This window comes from Haliaeetus albicilla, chromosome 12 (assembly GCF_947461875.1).
Source record: "Haliaeetus albicilla chromosome 12, bHalAlb1.1, whole genome shotgun sequence".
NCBI lineage: Eukaryota > Metazoa > Chordata > Aves > Accipitriformes > Accipitridae > Haliaeetus > Haliaeetus albicilla.
Genome location: NC_091494.1, coordinates 7,890,186 through 7,914,010, shown reverse-complemented (window position 1 = coordinate 7,914,010; position 23,825 = coordinate 7,890,186). Strand labels below are relative to the sequence as shown.

Here is a 23,825-nt window from a genome sequence, read left to right as displayed (position 1 = left end):
TTTAGACTAATAACAAATTGCAGGTCTGACAACTCACTTTCCATTTAAAGATATTTTTAACTTTCTTTTTGTTGTGACAGGCAACAAAAAATGATTAAATTTAGTCATGGGATTTGACACTACAGCAGGCTGACTTCTATTTGTTGATTACTATTGATTTTCTTTGATACTTCATTTAAAAATCAATAGCTAGAAAGAAAAATAGGCATGGTTTACACAAATTTAAACATGCTATTGTATGCTAGAAGAGGCTACAGTTTTGGCAGGGCACTGGCATCCAATTATGAGAAAAGCTCTTAACAGGTGAAACCAAGGGCTCCAGATCGATACTCAGTTTTCTTTCTCAATCAGAGAAAGTGGCCATAAATTAGGCTCATCAGTATTATTTTCAAGACACTCCCAAAGCAAATAATTTAAATTTTTTTTTCAGCCTTCCACTGCACTCATATTAAAGGACAAAAGGTAAAGTTTAGAACAAAACTTAAAGAAAATAATTAAGAAGAAATTTGTACTACCTGGAGTTCATCCGTGCCTTTAGCTTTTTGGCTTTCTTTTTAGTTTTTTGTTTCTCCTCTCCATCTTTTAATGGTTCCACAGGAACAGAACTCTCAATCACAATATCCACAATGTACTTCTTTAATGACAGGTGCTCCTACAGAAAATATTGAAATAATACTTAATCTTACAGCATGTGATGGAGATTATAGATTATCTTCCCAGGAGACAACAGTGGTAAATATTTAACAAAAGGTTAAGAAAATGAAGAAAAAAATTTAAAATAAATTTTGGGAAAGAGATTATTTCACACTGGAGAGAACACATGATGGGTATTTTGTAATAAGGGAGAATAATTATTGAGAAGTAAAGGAGAATAAATGTTGTCCCTAATTTTCAAGAAACTGTTACTGAACAAATATGAACTCCAAGCTGACATCCTCTCTCTTCTCCAAGCTGCCTTTTACAGCCATATGAAACCAATACCCTGCCCTACCAATACAACTCATTATATTAAATGAACTAATTCCAGTTTATGTATTTAACTCTTCATGAAAACCTAAACTTGTCTTAACTTTTGTTAAAATACATCGAATCTATTCACTACTTAAAATGCTAGCATTTATTGATAGGAATATTACTTCTCCTCTCACATTAACAAATTTGCACTTAAGTAAAATACTGGTAAAAACTCAGTTGCTCACAGATGAAACACTTTATGAAATAGTACAGTTTTTCTATAATGGCATGCAAAAAAAGGTAATACGATTACAACGTGATTTTAAATAAATACTTTTTAAAGATTTTTTTTTAAATGTTACAAAAAATTTCCTGTTTCCTCAGAGGTACTTTCAGTGAAAGTATAGACTACTACAATACTGTTCAAGGTCTACATTTAAAATAAATATTTATCATTTAGAGATGAATAACCAAAGCTATTCCTCTAAAGCTGTTCTCAATTTTGATTGACCTATGCTATCAATGAATGGACATGTAGGTGCTTGTAACAATTCCCATGACCAACAGACTATCCAGAAACTATATACATGCACACACACACCCCCCCCACGCCAGAAAAACAGAACCAAACAAACCCTCCCAACACCCCCCAGCTGCCAAACTGTTGACTAGCTTGTTTTTCCCGAATTCCACAAATTAGAAATTTACTCAAAGTACTCTATGCAGCAAGTTAGATTTCAACAACCAAGAAGGATTTCTACCCAAATGTCCCTTCTAAACTTACTTTTCAATTTAAATGTGCATTACTGAATTTAACCTCTTCTGAACTATTAATGTACTTCAGACCCTTGTCAGTGCAAGAAACTTAAACTTAAGTTTAATCAACACAATTTTAAAAGCGACCCGCTTAAACCACTACAATGCCCACAATTAGTCTACTTTGGTTAAAAAATGTGTAACCTGATGTTCTGCACGACACTGCAACGTCCTTCTACAATAATAAAAGACTAACAGACACATTCACACTATCGAAATCTCTCACACAAATACCTCGATGCAACATGTCCATACTGCGTTATGACTGCTTGTACTACTGGGCTACAGCAGCCAATTGTTCATTTTTACAAATAACAACAAACAACCAGTTCAATGCCATTTATTAGAATATATTTACCCCATTTTTAATATACTGAGGCTTATATTTATATTCTTACAGAATACAGAACACATTATTAAGTATAGGTCACCATTGCTTATTAGAATACTTTATCTTTGAAAATGATTAGTGCCACAATCAGATGTGGTTATTCCTTCCTTGGTAAGTATCCTCAAAATTCAAAGTAAAAGGTGAAGAGTTAAAAAAATTTATAGATAGTATTTTCCAGAAAACAACCTATATTTTCTTTCACTGATTCAGGAAAATCTTATGCCTGTTGAAAACAAAATAAATCACTGTGAAATTTCCTGGAAAAAGACCATTTAGTTTTTGTAAAGCACTGCTGCCTGATATAACCTAGCAATATATATTTGGTCAAAATAGTAATTGAAATTTCTATCTTAAATCATATGAATGCAAAATGAATACTGATTTAATATTAGACATAAGAAATCAAGCATAATAATCTAAGCAAATTGTAAAAGTAACACTAACTTTGCTACACCGCCTACCCTGCGTAACTCCCAGTACACCTGAACATTTTTTCCTTGATGTATTGTCCAAGTTGTTTAAACCATGGATATTGCCACAACCATATGTAACACAACTTTAACAACTTTCTTAAGTATTTCCCACCCCCCCCGCCCTTAATATTATCCATTTAATTTTAACAAGAAGCGCGTAAAAGAACACTTCCTTAAGGTATCTCAAAAGGCTGTCCCCTTTGAGTATGATTCAGTAGTACAAGACTAGCAAAATATTCCAGTTTTTGATGAGTTAGTTCTTAACCAATCTGCAGTAGCACAGAACATAAACCATCCCAGTGCGGGTTATGACACCCCAGTTCATTTTTGTCTCCTCAGAGAGATGTATCCCTCAACACCCACTTAAAAATAGCTTTTCCCTTAAACTTGCTTTTAATAAACAGAAACCTGGTCATAAGGCTGAATGAAATTTCACAGGAAACTGATGGTTTTGAGTTTTTCAGTGTTAAGAAAAGAAAGGACTTCCTCAGAACAGACTATGACATTACTCCTGCTTTGCTACCAAGTTTCAGGGTAATTAACCTATCACATTTTGTGGATGCTCAGTTATTAAAAAAAAAAAATTTTATTTCAGTGGGATTTGATATGTACATCCCTGCTTTCTAAACTGAACTAGTACACCCTAGCACTGTAATCTACCATTAGTTTACCTCTTGTCTCATGAGTGAGATGAAGCACTAGTAATACACAAAACTAACAAGGACTGTTACTATAGTTCTGTATCTTTGTTCAACAGTGAAACTGGTTTTTTGGTTCATCAGATCTCCAAACTACTTACTATATCCTTCAAAGTGACAGCAGAGCAAAATGAAGTTAATGCTGCACTTTGAAATGGACACCACCTTACAAAAGGGGCAGAACATCTCCAGCCAGATACAGTCAGCCCGCTGCCTTCCTGCTGCATGACGGCCACTGCAAACATGGTATCACAACTTCTGCTAGGCAGAAATGAAAGAGACAAAGCCTTGTATCCCCTTAGCAGACACTCATCTCTTTTTCCTAATCTTACCTGTGGCTTAGCAGATGACTTAAAGAGAACTACAGGGTTCAACAAGCACATTCATTTATCAGCCTGTGAGGGCTAAAAAAGGTCTTGCTGTCAATAGCACACAGGATGGTTACAAACCATTTTGTTCATACGAACTCAAGCACCTTCGCGAACGATGTTTCTCAGAGTTCTCAGCTTTCACATGTGGCAGTTTGGATTAATATCAGACTTCATACATACAGCTCATTAAAGTAAGGCTAGAGTAGTAATACCTCGTGTCACAAAAACAATCACTTTTTGAAGGTACAGATCAAAGCGTAGGATTATCATGGTAGGCAGATCTACACCATTCAGGTGTGAAACAAGTATAACTAATAGCTTGGTGTTGAATGACAACTCACATCTGAAGATAGCTGCTGCTGTATTATGCTTCAGAGCAGTGTAAAAATATTTATTCCCATGTTTTATTAAGCTCCTACCAGTTATCTCAAAAATATACCTGGATTCAGGTTTTTGAATCCACTGAGTTGCACTGAAGTACAGTACGTCCAATCCTTTAACTAATGAGTAATTTTACCTGCACAACCATTAGTTGGGCAGGTTAACATACCATAAAAGTAACTGCCATAAGTGTATGAAAGTGAGTGAAGCCAGTGCAGTGTTTAGAAAGCAAACTTTTGCCATCCTCTGAATGCTTTTATTTAAGCAATAAGGAAACTATTCAATTTCAAGGGTTTTTTATTTCTAAGAAAGGTAATGCAGAATGACTGGGTAATCTAGTCACTTCCTCCTGAAAGTCTTTTACTTTTTTTAATTATTATTTTTATATAAGTAAATGCTAAATGCAGAAGGAATTTCTGAGACTAATTTACCCCCTCCATAAAGGCATTCTGGGTTTGTTTTCATGACAATGTGAAGGAACATTACTGGTCTGATTCTGCACTATGTTAAGGACATTCTGACACCAAACTCTCAGATATTAGTGAAGCACCACATCTTTGGAGAATTTAGGCCATTATAAATGCAAAGCATTATTAAGTAAAGGCTCTTTTCTAATGCAAGCTTCTGTTATTAAGATCTGTACTCACACCTACCACAAATGTTCACTGCTGTTTCAGTTTCTACACCAGCAACGTCAGTTTTAGCTGCACAATTTCTCTAAAACGTTGTTTTAAAGATTTATGTATAACTTAGTAATTTTGCTGGTTTTGTCCTAACAGATTACTTTTTATCTCAGGGTTAAAATAGAACCAGCTATGATGGTCATTACGTATCAGATTTCTGCCATCATTTTTCATACTTGATAACTCATGCTCTAAGTTGCACAGCTGACATCAACTACGTAACAAAATAAGGTATCAACTTTCATGAAGATGGCAGAATCTGTGCCACAAAAAGCAGTTAGTCTGTAATATATTGTGATGCACAGCTGCAAAATATGGAAACAAGAATTGAATGCTGATATACTTCCTCATGATCATCTGTATATATTCCTCTACAGGTACTCATATGGTGATGGATCAGTGATGCATATGCCTTAGAGTAGAAATACTCCTATTTCTCTCCAGTGTTATTTACATGCATTCACCAAAACTAAAGGTTATTTTTAAAAATCACAAGGTATACTGTACCTGTTTCTCAGAGGGAGACTGTCTCTAGCTGAAAAAGCTTATGAGACATAAAAGTAACCTGGTAAATATATAAAATTTGATATTTGATGGCATTTTGTATAGACACGTTGGTTATCTGATATAGCTATATAGACCTCTAATAATTTTTAAATAACACTAAAGTAATTTTTAAAACAATCAAAATAAATTTCCTGTAAAAGTTTCAATACTTCTATTTACAAGCAAGGTGATAAAAACTAACATTAAATGCACATGTGAAACTGCAGCCACCACAAAGCAGACAAGATAGAAATTAGATTATTTACAAAAAATGTCTTTGTTTTTCTTCTCTCCTCCCTCCATCCTCAACTGTTCTTTTAGTCACTGAGAATCCTGAAACTTTCCAAATGCGACACAAGCCTCATCTACAAACTACATGAGGAATCAAGTTGCCAAAACCATTATAGCTAAAACTAATAAGGTCACCCATGAAGTCACATTCTTGTTGTTTATTGCCTAGTCCCATTCAACTGCCTGAAACAGAAAAACTACCCAGTTCATTTTATATTTTGAAGTTGATAATTTTAGTTGACTATGTACTCACAACCAAGTTTTTCTCCATACAATGAATTACACCCCTTTTCTTATATGACATGTTTCTATTACAAGGATTACAGCATTACTATCAATACTCTCTGAAATAAAGTAAAACTTTCAGACTCCAGAACAAACATAATTGCAAAATTTTTCCCTCAAAAGTGTAGCAAATACTACAAAATACTGAAATGCTATACAGTTGAGCACAGTCCACTTGAGTTTGGAGGAGGAAAACCATACCATAAATGGGATTCTGAACCTTGGTAATCTTTATAAAATACAACAGCTGGAGAATAAATTTCCTAATGGACACCCTCTTCACACAATACCCATTCACAAGACCAATACTCCTGACTAGCTCTCCCCACTTAATATCCTGATTACACCAACAACATCGACGTATCTGAGCTTGACAGATGAAACATTGGATACGTAAGTATTTATCAAACCAGAACACAATGGCAAAATTATTTTCTTACCCAGTCTCTTTGACTGTGACACTTTTGGCTCTCTGTATTACATATTAGCTACTATTCATTTCACTACTCAGCAAATATTTATAGTAACATTATTAAATCGTGATGTAAAGTGTGCCAAACAGAATTCTTCCTAACTAAATTTCCTCATTCTAAAATTAGGAGTGAGCTTAACACAAATACTTATTTCCCTTTCCTCTCTTTTTAAGTAAGCATTGCCTTTTTATAAATTCTGCTTGGGCAAGATTGCACAGGTAGGACAATACTGCAGTAAAGCATCTGTATTTGCTCAAGCTGAGAAGAAAATCACAGCCTGGCATTTGTTGCTGTAGGGCAGTCATAACTTAAGATCCTCTGTTCTCTTGTGTGCACGTTGCTCCTTGCTGGCTCTTGTGAAGCACAATATTCCTCCTAATATGTAGTGGTAACAGCCTGGGAAGGAAAGCTCTGAAAATCCTCTGGTCTGAAGCCAGTCAGTCGCTGGCAGGAGTGGCCAGGATCATCACCTAGTATATCAAGTATTTTCTGCCGTTTCTATAAGCTCTGGAGGGTCCTGTGCTACCACAAAGCAGCACTGGAGTGAAATCCTACTGTCTAAGCAAAAGGCATGTAAAGGCCTGACCTTTCCAATGTATAGTCTGTTTTATACAGAGTGTGACACAGTGCTTAATTAGCTGTGTTTCCATTATGTATAAACTAACCAATTCATATAAGTAGAAAACCCTTCCGGCTATTGGACTTTCACCCAAAAAACTGAGCCAAAATGACCTTCTTGGAATCTGAAAAGTTTATAGGGTTTTTTTTCTCTATTATTTTTCATTTTCATTCCTTTCTGTATTTTTGGATTCTGGCCAGAACTGAAGCAGAAGTGCCAGAATACCGTAAGACTGGTTATTCCTATTATTTTTGTATTCTTTCCAACCTTGAATCCCCAAGTTTGGAAAGAAAAGGCATTCTTATAAGTCTTCTAACCCAATTCTGCAGACCAAGGCAACTTGAAAAATAACTGACTCTAGCTATTTGTCTAAATTCGATCTTCAGAACTTCCAAACACTTGCTTTTACTTGCCCTCTCGTATCAGCATTAAAATACTAAACATGATGAAGATTATAAAGAAATACTTGTAGTAACTTATATCACATCATAATTGCTGTTATTCATTTACCATTTTAATAAAAAAAAAAATCAACAGCAATCTGAGTATTTTGTATAAACATAAGGTACATAAGGAATATATTCTAGCAAATCAATAGGCAACTATTCTGAAGCTTACATATATCTTTTGGGTTAACATCTTTACCTGTTTCAAAATAAACAGTATCCTGTAACTGCAGAAAATAATTTAAAAATGTTTTCGGTATTTATTACCAATGTCAGGAATAACAGTTTCTTACTTGTATATAATCACTTAAAGAATGTATTTGCCAAATTTTGAAGAGGTTTTTAAGGTTCAATTCTAAATCATCTTACCACAGAAGTATTTGTTCATGATTTTTACATGTTTCAACAAAACTCCTCAGTATTTTATTTTTTTCCTCATAGCCCAGGACAATATTTAATATGGAAAACAGATGCTGAAGCAGACCGAGTCAAATGCAAAACTCAATATTCAACATTATAACCAATCACAGCTTGAAACAAATGGTCATTAACGCTTAATCATAAAGACATCAAATGTTTGTGATCAAATATGATTATAATACCGCAAGTGATGATCCACTTCAAAATATAGTGAAGATTCAAAATAAGGAAGGTATTTACCTGTTACCATTAATAAGAGTTATTATAAGTGCTTCTTATGTGAAGAAACAGGTTATAAAAATAAAGTAATGGATATTCAAATATTATTTTCTCAAAATCAAGATTTTAATTATTCACATTTCTATGCTAGAATGTACTTTAGAAGATTAATGTAGAGCATTAAAAACCTTTTATTATTCATTTAAAACTGAAGACTGACCTTTCATTGTAAAAGTAGTTTTTCCCTCACTTCTTCTATTTAATTAAGATTAATTTTTTTAAATGAGGGACGACTACTGCATTTTAGCATGTCCAAACTAAATATTATTTTTGCTGCTAATACCAACTGCACTTTTAGTCACCTTGCTTGTCCATAAATTCAATGATACAACAGCCTGACGTTAAGATAAATAGCAAATAATATTCTTAATAGTAGGTTCAGATATTTCTTGGGATTTTTAGTATCATTCCCTTTCCCACTTGTCACTCCAAAATGTGGGAACAGAAGGCAAAGTAAAGCTGTTTCTTCCACAAGAATGAGAATTCTGCATACTGGACATGGAAAGCATCACTCTGCAGATTAGGAAAGAAAGTTGGACAGCACTGACATTATCATGTGGCTGCAAGGGCAAGCAAGAGAAAGAGGGAAATGAGAGTGCAGTTGCCCCTGCCAGCAGCAGTTTTTCTTACTGGCTGTGAACATTCAAGATATCTTAGCCAAAAGGAGGAAGGGTGCAGCTGTTGGCAATGATCTATCACAATTAAAAACACAGCCAATAAACAATTAATCATGTACATTTTTGCCAAGAAAAACAACACTTTATAATATATTAAAGGTTAGAAGCTACTGCTGCACAAAGTACAAAAAACTAGAATTGATGTATAGAGTACCGAGAGACCTTCTGCAAACTGCATCATGGATTAAACTTTATAATTACATGATTGTTCATGACAGCTTCTTCTAGGACAAATGTATTCACAGCAGAATTACAAAGCCAGAGCTCCTGTGCTGAAAGGACCACAGGTATCCAACAGGTATGAAACATCCATGAACAAAAATGGACCACAGATGCTTGGCCAAATTCCATTCTTCCAGCAACACACAGCCCCTCTCTAAAAAAATCCTCCCTTCCTCAGGGAAAAAAAAAAAAAAAAAAAAAAAAAAATTGAGTAAAGCAAACTCAACCGGAACCTGAGGCTTTATTGGGATAGGGAGCTCTTGTCTGCAGGTAATTTACACATTGTTTCCACTAAGCAAGAGAAGAAAAATGGGCTACTGCTGGAAAACTATAATCAGACACAACACAAAAAAAAAAAAAAAAAAAAGAATTTACAATGAAGTCTATATTCTGTAACTCTGTGGATAAAAGAAACAGGAATATTGTTCAACATATGACCAAACCATATGCACCACTGTTTTACCCAGAAATTACTTATGTATTGTATACCACCAGAGCTGAGTCAAGATCATCTCCTGGAACTGTAATGGTCATAACTAATCATTCAAACGTTCAAAAGAGACTGGAGTGCAAACATACACCAGAATAAGACCAAGGCTGCAAACGTTAGGCACACAAAGTTCATAGTCGAAAAAAAAAAATCAGAATAACATGAAAGACTTAGTCCAGAGCCTTGAATAGTCAAACACAAGAGAGCTTAAAACTGAATGCTAAGGACTTTCATTACTTAGCATGAACCTCAAAATAAATAAAGATGGCTAAAACCACAGTTGTCAACACAATACCCTGGACTTCAGGAGAGCAGACTTTGGCCTCTTCAGGGATCTGCTTGGTAGAGTACCATGGGATAAAGCTCTGGAGGGAAGAGGGGCCCAAGAAAGCTGGTTAATATTCAAGCATCACCTCCTCCAAGCTCAGGAGGGATGCATCCCAACAAAGAGGAAGTCAGGCAAAAATGCCAGGAGGCCTGCATGGAGGAACAAGGAGCTCCTGGACAAACTCAAACACAAAAAGGAAGCCTGCAGAGGGTGGAAGCAAGGACAGGTAGTCTGGGAGGAATACAGAGAAATTGTCTGAGCAGCCAGGGATCAGGGTAGGAAAGCCAAAGCCCTGATAGAACTAAATCTGGCCAGGGACGTCAAGGGCAACAAGAAAAGCTTCTACAAGTATGTCGGTGATAAAAGGAAAACTAGGGAAAGTGGGGGCCCTCTCTGGAAGGAAACGGGAGACCTGGTTACCTGGGACATGCAGAAAGGTGAGGTACTCAACGACTTTTTTGCCTCAGTCTTCACCGGCAAGTGGTCCAGCCACACTGCCCAAGATGCAGAAGGCAACGACAGGGACTGGGAGAATGAAGAACTGCTGGTCATAGTGGAAGATCAGGTTTGAGACCACCTAGGGAACCTGAAGGTACGCAAGTCCATGGCACCTGATGAGGTGCATCTGCGGGTCCTGAGGGAACTGGTGGATGAAGTGGCTAAGCCACTATCCATCATATTTGAGAAGTCGTGGCAGTCCAGGGAAGCTCCCACTAACTGGAAAAGGGGAAACAACACTCATTTTTAAGAAGGGGGGAAAAAGACCTGGAGAACTACAGGCCAGTCAGTCTCACCTCTGTGCCTGGCAAGATCAAGGAGCGGATCCTCCTGGAAACTCTGCTGAGACACATGGAAAACAAGGAGATGATTGGCAACAGCCTACATGGGTTCACTAAGGGCGAATCCTGCCTGACAAATCTGGTGGCCTTCTATGACGGGGTTACAGTGTTGGTGGATTAGGGAAGAGCAACTGATGTCATCTACCTGGACTTGTGCAAAGCATTTGACACTGTCCTGCACAACATCCTTGTCTCTAAATTGGAGAGACATGGATTGGACAGATGGACCACTCAGTGGATAAGAAATTGTCTGGATGGTTGCACTCAAAGCGTTGTGGTCAACAGCTCACTGTTCGAGTGGAGACCAGTGACAAGTGGCATTCCTCAGGGGTCAGTATTGGGACCGGCACTGTTTAACATCTTTGTCGGTGACATGGACAGTGGGATTGAGCGCACGGTCAGCAAGTTCGCTGATGACACCAAGCTGTGTGGTGCAGTTAATACACAGGAGGGAAGGAATGCCATCCAGAGGGACCTTGACAGGCTTGAGAGGTGGGCCTGTGCAAACCTCATGAAGTTCAGCAAGGCCAAGTGCAAGGTCCTGCACATTGGTTGGAGCGATCCCAAGCACAAAGTTATATGTAATTTAATCTTAATGAAAATGAAAATTCAGTGAATTAAAAAAATAATAATTAGCAAAGTCCAGGCATCACCATGTCTCTAGACAAGAAAGCTCCTTGTAAATACAGAAGAAAAAGAGCAAAGGCCAGGCATGAAAACATTCCCACATCTATTTCCCTCAGTAATTTCCTCTGAAAGAAATAATGGAAGCAACACACAACTTTGAGAAAACAGCTCGATTTCTTAAAGAAAAACAACCTCTTGCCCCTAAAAAGCTTTTAGAAATTCAAACTCATACGAACATCAACTTTGCTTGTGTGTTGTGCTAGCTATAAACCTTACGTGGCTGGAACAGAACTTGTACCAGCACAACTCTGCTTTCTCAGGCAGCCTCTCACCACATCCTGGCAAAAGCACAATCCTGCCAGTGGAGTAGTATTTGTACCAGGGGAACTTGCCAGCACAATTATGCACACTGTAAATCAGACCCTGCTACAATCTAGACAGACCTATGCCAGAAAAGGCTTGAACTGCAACCCCAGCCAACCTGACAACCCACACTACAGAGTAAGCTTTAGTCACCAACTACCTGGTTTTTTTTTTAAAAAGGAATGTGGGTGGGCTCAACCAACCATGTCTTTCTATAAATCCTCACATTTTAATGCTGTCAATCTTCAGGCAACAACAATCCCTTTGCTACATCATGGGATTATATTTTCATTTGATCTAAATATACCTCCAAGAAGTTCTTTGTTTCATTTATATCATAACAACAGAGTCAGTTTTCTTCCCTGATAAAAAATGCACATTTTTCACATATGCAAACAAAGGTTCATTAATATTCCTCCATCCTGCTTTGGAATACATAAAATTCTAGCATGCACCTTAGAGAAATTAACCAAACCCCTGCCAAATGATCTATTTCATATGTTTTTTAGAAGTACTTTTCACTTATTAGAAACATTCATAGACTGCATAGAATTACACGATTTATACTCTAAAAGTGCCTTTAAACCATGGTATTTAAATGACAGGAGATACAGACAAGAGATAGGACAATGGTTCAAAGGAAACAAGCTGTAAGGATTACTGATGTTATGTGTATTTCTCAAAGCAAACTAGGATAGACAAGAAAGGCAAAGAAAAAAGGGAAAGCAGAGGGGCATAAAAATGAATAAATAGCCTAGGAGCTACAGGTGGGAACAAACCTTGCAGAAACTCCTCAGTCTAATGAAATCACTGTGTGCTGTCCTATGGCTTTCAGCAGGCCCCTTTTCAGTGATGGCCTTTATGTCAAAAGCCCTTTGTGTCACACAGGTTTTGATTCAGCAAAACAGTTAGTCAGTCATACCTTCAAACATACTAATTGAGTCCAGTTAAGTCAATGAAACCAAACTGCATATATTGTTTACAACTTCTGCTGAACTGAAAGTAATATGAATATTAAGGGCGGGGACAGGAAATCAATAGCTTAGAAATAGCAATGTAAAAAGAAGGTAAAGCTGTAAGTTTGATGGAAGAAGACACACCAGAGAGAAAATGTAGACAGAACATTGTTACTGTGCTGTAAAAGATGTGAAACGATGTGGGACAGTGATAGCATTCCAAGTTTCAGAAATATAATGAAGGAAAGATGACACTTAGTCTGAAGCCTACCCTGCTGAAAGAGTTTTGCCATCTACATGAATGAATGTATTTATAAGAGACAAGACAAAAGAAAAGTTGACCACTGTTTCAAAATCAATAGATTTTTGCTTTAAGAGAAATCTACGTCCTTTTTGACTGGAGACTATTTCACCCAAATGAAGAAAACCCAAAAAGCTGAGATGAAATGAAGCTGTCATACAATCTTAGAAATAACTTCATGCTTTTTCATTTTTAGTATCTTCATTCATAACAAAACTATTTTCTTTGTGAGTTTCACCAAATATATCGCATCTACAAGTGAATTAATCTTATTGATGATCTAATACTAGCTGTCAGCTCTTGCACAATATATGCTGGAATTCAGCACAATATATGCTTAATTCCAGAACAATGGAAAACTGCTCCAACATGAAATCTACTTTTATCTCTGAAAATGTTTGTAAAATACAAAACCTATAGATTCTATAGCAAAGGCAAAAAACCTAGAATATAAGTTTCTTTTTATACCTGGCAAGATCAACTACTAGCATCCACCTGGCCCAGAGAAATTAGTGCCAATGATCATTCAGTACAGCTTTTACCTTTTTGCTTACAGTCAAATCAACCAACAAAAATCCTTACTGTATGAAAACATGTTATATAATCACTTACTTAAATCAGTTTCCAAAGTCTTAAGGAGATACTTAAATTTTACCTTCTGTGATACCAATACAGCCAAAATAAACATATTTCAAGTCTTTTTGTCAAGTAATAAAGAAATTCTATGGCTGGATTACAATTTAAAAAAAGCTTTCTTTCTAGGCAGCTACCTATTATACTTAATAGGCTCAACACAAAATGAGTCAAAGATCAAGAGTAAGTTATTTGAAGTGTCAAGTGCATAAGGTTAAAGGTGAAATTTTATTAGGTCAAAGGTGATATAAATAAAATCTTTTAGGTCAAAGAAGAAGGGTCACAGACAAGATGTATATAATCTAAAGACATCACAGATGACAAGTAATAACTTCAAGTAGTACAAGTGTGTTCTCACTACAGATACCTTCACTGACTAAAAAATTGAAAACAGTGATGAATTAAGTAACTATGATTATTATAATGCTTCCCTTGAATATGGTTTTACTTCTATATAATAATTCCGGAACTTCTTCTCAAGTATTTCAAAACTTAATTAAAGTTACTGAATGCTTTAGGTGTGGGGGAGGCAAAGTTTGGCATTAACTATGCATGCTGAATAAAGAGGTACACGAAGCAGATTTCTCTGATAAATATAATTGCTTTTCTACTTTACAGTGACCTATCTCTAGCATGTATATCTTATTACTGCTCTTTGGAAAAAAACCCATACCAAACAGAGAAGGCCCCAGGTGAAGGAAATTTCAGATTACAATAGTGCAGTTCAGAATTGTATACTCAGACTAATTAAAATATAGTTATAAATAATATATTAAGTATCTAACAACGGAAGCATCCATATGTTGCCAGTATGCCAAATACTGTGCACCATCTTGATTAAGGATATTTAAATCTGCTATTGTAATCATCAAGCTGTTCATCCAGTTAAAACTGTTCTCTCCTTTTGCTCCTGCACCAGGTATGCATTCAAGAGATCCCATACATTTAACCTTAATCTTGGTCTTAAGTTCACATCAAAATGTTTTGCTGAAAAACACTGGATTTAAGCATATGATGTTGGACACCACAAAAATCAAGATATCTGTGCCCTCTAGTGGAACTTCTTTTTCATCAAATGGGCACAAATGCAGCTGTTATAACATGATCCCTTTTTCTGGAAGCTGGAATTGTTAAAGCTATCAAATTAGATGCTGTGAATAGTGTATAACACCCAGTCAGAAAAAAAATCTAGCTCACTGTTTTCTCCATATTCATCTGAGACAGGTGCCCAGCAACAACCACAGTTCAATTATCAGTGGCTAGACAGATAGAAGCAAAGGCTAGACAGATACAAGAAAATTTCAATATTATAGACTGCCCCCACTTTGGTACATGTAGCAACATGAAAGATTCTGGGAAATCTCACAGCTTGTATTTCCAGGAAAATGGATGCAGTATGAAGCCTTATCCTATATATCCAATTCGGTAAACCTGGCATCTAAAATCAAATCCAAAACCACACAACTCCCACTAACCACTGTAAAAGAGGGAAAAAAAAAAACCTGAAAGGATAGTTTATGTACTTTCATTACAGTTAGGAAGGCATAGGCATACTGCAACTCAGCAAAAATTTATTCCTCCAGCCTACCGTATCTCTCCAATTTTCTTTTTTCTGTTTTTCCAGTGATAACCACCCGTGTGAATTTTAATACCTCAGAGACGTAACTCTCCCAAGCTTTTTAAAAAAGGAAGAGAAAATGTGTTACTACTGGATATAAGAAGCTGTAAACAAAGAGAAGATTTCAACAAATAAAAATAGTAACAAGAACTGTGAAGGAAAGAAGGATACAGCCAAAAATTAGAAGTGCTGAGCAGTGTAATTTGAATCAGCTTGGCTGGGAACAGATTTCCGAACACAATGAAGTTAAATCTGAATCAGCTCTGGAGAATTGGCTTGTACAGTATTTCTTTGTAACATCTGACAGGTATAATACATGGGCATTCACAGATTTTTTGGATAAGACAGAACTCAAAGTCTGACTGTTATAATTTGTCTCATAGAAGAGGCCTTGACTTAATACTGTAGTTCAATTCAGGCACCAGCAATGAGAAATTAAATCAGACAACGATTCAGAAGTCTTTTCTTCAAAACAGCATAATTTCTTGATTTAGTATGAAATGTCCTCAATGCTTCCTAAAAATCACCGTAAATGCCAGTTCTTCTAAAGAAGCTACCGAAAAACTAATTATTGTTCTTTCTAGCAATGCTAATACTTGTAAAGCGTTTCCAATCTTACATTTTAAAGTAATGTAGCACTACAGTTTTCAGTATTATTGACCTTTATGCATAGGATAGCACATCTCATAACCTAGAAGAGGAGTTAGATATTTTAAGCAACAGAAAGGAACAAAAAAAAGGTAAGGCAAAATGCAGACACCTGCAACACATCAGATTTTTATGATGAAAAGATGAATACAGTGAAATGAAAAACACCTTTGGATTAACAGAAAAGCAATTAGTCATATTTTATACACAATCTATTTCAAATGGCAATTGCCTGAACTAGTTGAACCCACTGTTTCTTTTGTTCCTCTTCATTGGTAGTCTATGTTCAAAAAGGCACTATTATTCCCATGCTAACACAAATATTCTCGTTCAATTCCTTTACAAGAATTTTCAAGACTTTCTTAGGCTACTCAGCTGGATGGCAGTTAAAACTGGAAGTAATATAGGAAAAAATATCACAAAACTTACCACTTCTTCATCTGAAAGCTCTCGTCCTTGTATACTACTGTTTTCTCTCACAGCTTGTTGGTGTTTCTTCCCTTTAATGTGGCTAAAAAGGTATACTTCTGACGAAATCTGTAATGACAATGACTTAACAGTAATTTTTTTCCTCGATAATTCCATAATCTATAAATAACAGTATTTTAAATATAATATATGCCAATTTGTCAGGAGTATGTTCAGAATTTTAAGCACAGTACTTTATTCCTCAACCTAATTTACATTAACATCTTTCATGCAGGACTTAAGAGTAAATTACACAATGATTTGCTAGCCAGCAGTACAGTAAGAGATTTAAAAAAAAAAAAAAATCTTGGCTTGTCATCTCATTTTCATTTAACTTCATATATTGGACTTTCATTCTGAAATTTGTGATCAGTGAATATACAAGACTGCAGTCTGCTGAACCTGAGTTTCTGTTCCAGCACTGCTCGAAGTGATCCCGTGCAATCTTGTTTAATTCAGCAATCAAAGAGAAATAATGCTTAGCAGGATATAAGGCTTTATTCAATAATGCACAGTCTTTGCAAATCAGTAAAACCAGTTATCAGCAAGAACAGGTCTCCCTGCTTCCTACTCAGTGACTGTATGGCTACCTCTTCTCCACCATTCCTCAGACATATGGAATGGCAGACACAAGAAGTGATACCCTGTTGAGATCGGAGGTCTGCCTAGCAAAGCACTTGGCTTCCAACAGTGACCAAAAATAAGATATCTAAGGAAAAGTAAAAGAGACAAAGCGAACGCTGATTCTCCCCTTCAACACTTTTAAGCCTCCAAGCAAACTCAGTTCAAGAACTTCGAGCTTGATGTGGTTTCTCTGTACCTAGTAACCTTCAGTGAATTTCAATCCAATGCAATTTGTCCAATCATTCCATGAACTCACATTAAATTCAAATATCTACAGAATTTGATAACTAAGTGTTCACAGCTCAGCTACCTGCTATATTAAGAACCACATTCTTTACTTTGCTTTAAATCTAGCTTTTAAATACCTTCATTTGATGCTCCCTCACGAATTCTTGCTTTTCTTAGAAGAGACAGCTAATAACTGAGTACTGTCCACACTCTCTATTCACTCTCTATTCTACCTACAACTGTACAGTTCTATCAAATCTTCTCTCAACCACCTGATTTATAGACAGAAGAATCCAAAATACTTTGGATACTTTACAAGAGTAGAGCAGGGGCACAGTAGATGTGCAGTACTCTCCCCTGTGAATGAAGCATAATTTGCAGCTTCAAGGCTTAGGTTGGCCTTGCAATTCTGACAGTATTCCCTCTATCCAACTTACCATTACATTGCATAATGAGCACTGTTTTTTTCGTTCGTATGGTGTCAGTTTTGGTGCATAATCAGTATTAGCATGTCTTCCACTACTTAATTCAGCTGCTTTCTCTTTTCTTTGTTCAATTTGTTCCATGTGCCTTCTAATACTTTCATCGTGCTGAATGGAAAATAATCAAAGTGACAGCAAAGAAATATTGGAAAATACCAAATATTGTACAGTTAGGATGAAATTCTGTTAAATTGAAACAATTTTTTATTTCTGAAAGGCATTAAAAGTCACCACACATCATAGACACTATAAAATTATACTACGATGAAAAAAAAAAAATCAGCACTATTTTTGGTTTATAGGTGATTATCAATTAATAATCTGTTGCAAATCCTTCTGTAAATCTTGTTACATTTAACATCTCAGTTCTGGTTTTGTTCTTCACTAAGAGATATGAAATCATAAAGTACAAATTAAAGTAAAATAAATTACTTGTTATTTATCTGCAGTAGCAGGCACAGTTCACTGGATTCTTTCAGAGGGTTTTCATACCTAACCCTCATGAGAATGGAACAAACTCTCAACTATTACTTAAAATCAGAGGCTGGGGTATGAACGTGTATTTAATAACAAAACTGCATTTTACAGTACAAGTAAATGTAGCTATGGTGCTTCAGACTGGGATCAGAGCAAAGAATTATACTGAAACGAAAAATTATTTGTACATATACGTAAACCACCCTAGAATAAAAATTTGCATAATTTATCATTAATTGAAACTTTAATACATAGCTCTACCTCAGAACCTTAACACTGTAATTTATCATTTTAGAAGTCTTTAAATGTCTTGAAAAATAGTGGATATCTCTTCAAAACTTCTGATACCTTGGTTCTCTACTGGACAGTCAATTCAGCTGAACAGGTGAACTACAAGGGGCTCAATCCTTATGCCTATTTTATGAAATAACTGGAGTCCCTCATGAAACAAAAGGAAGTAGCATGCCACACTTGATGGCATCAATTTCAATACCTTTAGATAGCAAATTATGTGACTATTTGGTGAAATGTCTTTACTAAACAGTGTGAGTTTTTATATATTGATTTTCTTCACAACTTAATTCAAAATTAGTTTGACTTCTCTTGGGAAGTACAGCTTTACTTGTTCTCATGTTCAAAGCTTTGAAATTAATGAATTCCACAGAGCTCAGTCCTGATCTTTCCAAACTACACAGCTTATGTTATACAGCAAGGTCCTTCTCTTAATGCAAAAGTCTAAATAAAAATCTCTTGTAAAGTTATGTAATTCAGGACACTGCACAGTGCACTGTAACATCTTCACCAAATAAAACATACATACAGAAAATAATTTTGCAGAAATTCTATACTGTTGATGTATTTTGTAACTAAAGTAACACTTTATACCTTCAGTTGAATTTTCTTCTGTAGTTCTTCCATGGCTTCTTGTTGAGCTGCAGTAAGAGCTGCCAACCTCTCTTCTCGATCTCTAACCAAAACATAATAAACATAGGGAAAGCTTGTTATAATGTAAAGCATGCATAATATTGACTAATTTATGTTTGAAATGGAGAACAAGCACCCCAAAACACAAAGCTGAAGATGGCTCAGTAGAAAAGACAGACAACAAAAAGCAACTTAGTTAACAGAGAATACAGATGCTTTAATTTCAATAATTTAATAAAGGCAGACACTTGAACCTTTGTAGCAGAGCCTGGATTAAACCTCAGTCCAAACCAGAGCAACAATAGTCAACACGATGCTATAAAATAGTGATGAATGTGATACCCTGCCACCATTAGCATTCTTCAGCCAATGGCTATAGTCAGTGAACCAAAGGGGAGAAGTACAATGGCAGATCGAAGAAAAACCATACAGCAACGAGGGCAGTGCCTTTTATAAAAATGATGATTAGTGGAAGTTTGAATATATAAACCTATAGATAAAACTCTGACCAACATCAAATGATACAGTCTTGAGTGATAAACTGATGCTCTAGAATACTGCAATTCTAAATGTTCAAGATACCAACGGTTAGCAAAAGATTAGGTTTTTATCTTACTATCACCTTCTGTAGATAACTGCAGTTGGGATTTATTTTGCTCACTGAACCTGTCTTCCCTACATGCCTCTTCCAAAAACTGAATCATGCCTCAAACTTCAGTTGTCCTCTTCACTTTCAGCAACGTTCCTTCTCCTCCCCAGCAAAGTGCCAAAGCACAGCTGTCATGCATATGGATGTCAGTAAGAGCCTCTGAATCCCCTAAGCATCACGGTATTAAGATTTTTATTTTTTTTTCTGTCTGAGGAAAAAACAAGAAGTGTAACTTGATCTTTTACAGTAACCGTTAAGCAGAAAACTGCGGGTAACAGTTTTATCAAGAACAACTCACTAATGACCAGTAAGCCAAGGGAGCTATTAAAGCCTAAAAAAGAAGAAAGTCACCTACTCATGCTGTTAGTACAAAAAGAATTGGGATGGGAGGGAAACACTTCTAGAAGTCTGGCAGCCGTGAAAGGCCAAAAGAAGTAACGAAAGCTTTGAGTAAAACCGAGCAATGAAGAAGTCATTCAAAACCATTAGCCATCTTTTAAAAAGGCATTCTAAAATTAAAGTAGTTTGAATGACAAAACTAGAAAGGCTAACAAAAAAAATATTATTCAAACTGCAGTGGTTTTTGTTTTGTGTGGATTTCCGTTTGTTTGGGTTTTTTAAACAGAAAACTCAGAAAAAACAAGGTCATTTCAGTAAAAGTAGCAGGCTCAGATAAAGTAACATTTTAAAACAAAAAGCCACAGAAAATATAAAAGCAGATAGGAAAGAACACGGGGGAGGAAGCAAGTCTAACGATAAACACTACACACAATTGTTCTTTCAGAAAGTATAAGTGAACTCTTCCAATCACCATGGGTGTGGAAGGGGGGTGAGGAAGAGATGATGGATGAGAAGCATTAGGTAGTTTATGTGCTATCTCCCTTGAGGTATATAAAGAAAGACTGAACTACAGTCTTTGTTTTAAAGAGCTCCTGACTCACACCATGAGCTGAAACAAATCACAGCTAACACATAACCCAAACCCAAAGCTTATTTTAGCACTTTCTTTCAGTATGTGTTTTTAAGCATTTGTTTAATGCTACAAACTATGACAAATTAATATCATTGCATACTTTAGATTAATAATATTCGAAACAAAATTCCGAAGTTTCAATTTATAGTGCATCAACATTATTTCTGTACAAGCCCTTCTGAAAAGCATGCTTTTTACACGATTAGGTTACATTATACAGTTTTACGATTTCTATTGACAAGAACAAAATTTTCCATATTATGGATTTCAACTCTCTGGAATATAAAATACTCTGAAATTACATCTAAAACCTTAGTGGAATCAAGTTAATGTACCATAAGGGCAGAGGGGCTTTTAAAGTCAGTTTTAAGTACACTATTCCTTTCATACAGATGCTTTAATCACCACCAGATGCACATGGTAAAGCTTATACTGAAGAAACTTTAAGCAGATATTAAAAAAATTACTCATTCCAGCAAGTATTAAATCTTCAGGATAAGAGGCAAATCCTAGCAGCAGGAAAAAAACCCAACAAAACAAAACACCAAATGATACCCTGAGGTTCTACCAAAACATGCCGAAGTCCAAGATGGAAGGGACAGTACAGCCAGCTTCCTGTCAAGTTCATCTCTCCCTTAGCTGCTAAACCAGGACACTTTGAATCCTCCTCTAACTCTACTATGTTAGAGAAACCTCAGAACTGCTATTAAGGAGATGCAATGACTCTGAGGCCATTCTGACATAACAGAATCACCAGACTGTAGCACACCACACATACATTCTTTCCTACTCTTTCCCAAAATTATTAAAAAAAAAAAAAAAAAAAGGAAAAAATCTCTCTCATATCAGCATCTGGCAAACAAATGCAAGCACAGTACTGCAATATCAAGTACAAAGCATTTGAAAACTGAGTGCTATAGTAGCAAATACAGAGGAAATTTGCTGTAACACAGTACTAACAAGACAAACGAAAACTGTTGTTCTTCACATGTCATAATGAAATAAATGGGATGCAACAAAGGAAAGTGGCAGATTTAAAATTGATTAAACAGAGCAAAGAGTTACATACCTTGAGCCTTTAGACAATTTCCAACCGTACAAGACCTCAGAAGGCAAAGATGTCAATGGGACAATTATCACACATTTGCTTACTGTGAGGGTTTCCTCAAATTTCAGAAAGATGTAGAAGCCTTACACATACAGTGCCTATCTACCCAAAATGTCACAACCAAAATTCTCCCCCTTAGTCCTAATCTTCCTCAAGTGTCTATGAATGAGAATAAGATACTGAAGGATCCCTTCCAACTCACTCTATCTCATTGTGACTCTGGATCAATATATTGAGGAAAAATCCATGAAGTCCTGGGCAAGGCCATAGATCCTATCCACAATTCATTCATTAAACATCTAATTGAAAGTTGAATCTCTTTATGATGTCAAGGTAGAATTACTCATGACTTTGGAAGATGAAAGAAGGTGATCAATACATTTCTGAATATTTTACTTGGAGAGAAAAAAACTCCTCATGACAACTCTGAAGAAAACAAGCTGTGACAATAAAAATGTTTAAAGAACCATCGGTGAACACTACTTGTCATAGGAAAAATGTAACTTCTATTTAGGTTTTATGAAATGCTTGTGAAAGTAGAACTGTAGGGAAAGAGGGAATAATATGATGTGAATACAAATAGAATTTGGCAAATTAAACAATAAGCAGAAAGCAGTTTTCCTGAATCAGACTTGAAAGTAAACCCCTCTCACACACTGCAATGCCACCCAAAGTTCATTCTCCCTGCACCTCATGTTTGGCTCAAAAGAAAGAGAGAGAAGAGCCCGTATGAAAACCCTTTTATGAACTTTTGATTATGGGCAAAAACATAAACCAAGCAGTTCGTAGGCAGTAGAATTAATGAAGCCTGATTTCCCGGCTTTGTGCTTCACAAATGTAATCTCTAGTGTCTACAAAAAGGTGAACTCAAACTGATGCCAGTAAGTCCAAGTTACTGGAGAGTGGAGGAAATGGGGAACACAGGGACATTAATCTTGCTGCCTTTGAAACTAAGCTAAAATATGAAAAAGGCAAATTATTAAAAGGTCTTGTTAGCAATAAAGCTAAGATGAATATAATAAAATACAGTCTTGCATGTTATATTGTGCATGTATCTAAGGAATACAAAAATCTATTACAGAATTTACAATTACTCACCTGATTTCTCCTTTCAAACCATTTATCAAGAATATTTATTAATGATACTTTTTAAAATACTAAGCCTGAAGAGCTAAGAACATACTGTTGTTATAGAGAAGCTACAGTTTGCTGGAACCAGTAACGGTAAAGGGCAGGGACCCAATGAAATTATTGCAAAGTTACCTGGCCCTCTCCCGTGCTGCATCTTCTCGTGCTTTTTCTTTCTCTTGCCTCTGCTGTTCAATTCGTGCTTCTTGTTCTTTCCTCTTCATCAGCAGCTCCTCAACTCGGGCTTGCCGTTCTGCTTCTAGGGCTCTCTTGCGCTCCTAGTCATAGAAAAGTAAATTTTAACTTTTATTTTAGGGAAAAACAAAAAAGGAATTAACAGAAACTGTATTTTAACATCTGCTTATAGAATTTTATCTTACTTTCATGACAGAGCAAGAACTGTGTTTTTACTAGATAAAAGAATAATAGGCAAATACGAGCTTGAACATACACCGAAAGCACAGTTGGATGAACTAAACTGCACACTGTGCTGGTTTGGGCTGGGATAGAGCTGAATTTCTTCATAGTAGCTAGTACGGGGCTATGTTTTGGAATTGTGCTGGAAACAGTGTTGATAATTCAGGGATGTTTTTGTTACTACTGAGCAGTGCTTACAGAGTCAAGGCCTCTTCTCACACCACACCACCAGCGAGTAGGCTGGGGGGGGGGGCACAAGAAATTGGGAGGGGACACAGCTGGGACAGCTGACCCCAACTGACCAAAGGGATATTCCAGACCATATGACATCATGCTCAGCATACAAAGCTGTGGAAAGTTGGCTGGGGGCCACTGCTCGGGGACTGGCTGGATCAGTCGGTTGGTGGTGAGCAATTGTTTTTCATTTGCATCATTTGTCTTTGTTGGGTTTTACTTCTCTTGCTCTTTTTTTGTTGTTGTTATTTTCCTTTTCATTACTACGATTATGATTATTATATT

At 36.1% G+C, this 23,825-nt stretch overlaps 1 protein-coding gene across 2 annotated transcripts in view; it reads right to left on the bottom strand.

Annotated features, from left to right (window-relative positions):
- SCAPER (S-phase cyclin A associated protein in the ER) overlaps nt 1-23,825 on the bottom strand; it is a 171,686-nt gene that overhangs the window by 91,603 nt on the left and 56,258 nt on the right. For both annotated transcript variants that reach the window (XM_069797892.1, XM_069797891.1), the window contains 5 exons: nt 23,025-23,167; nt 18,993-19,074; nt 17,586-17,738; nt 16,258-16,365; nt 516-652 (listed from right to left, as the gene is read on the bottom strand). In XM_069797892.1, coding sequence (XP_069653993.1) covers nt 516-652; nt 16,258-16,365; nt 17,586-17,738; nt 18,993-19,074; nt 23,025-23,167 — 623 coding nt within the window. The remainder of the gene's footprint in view (nt 1-515; nt 653-16,257; nt 16,366-17,585; nt 17,739-18,992; nt 19,075-23,024; nt 23,168-23,825) is intronic.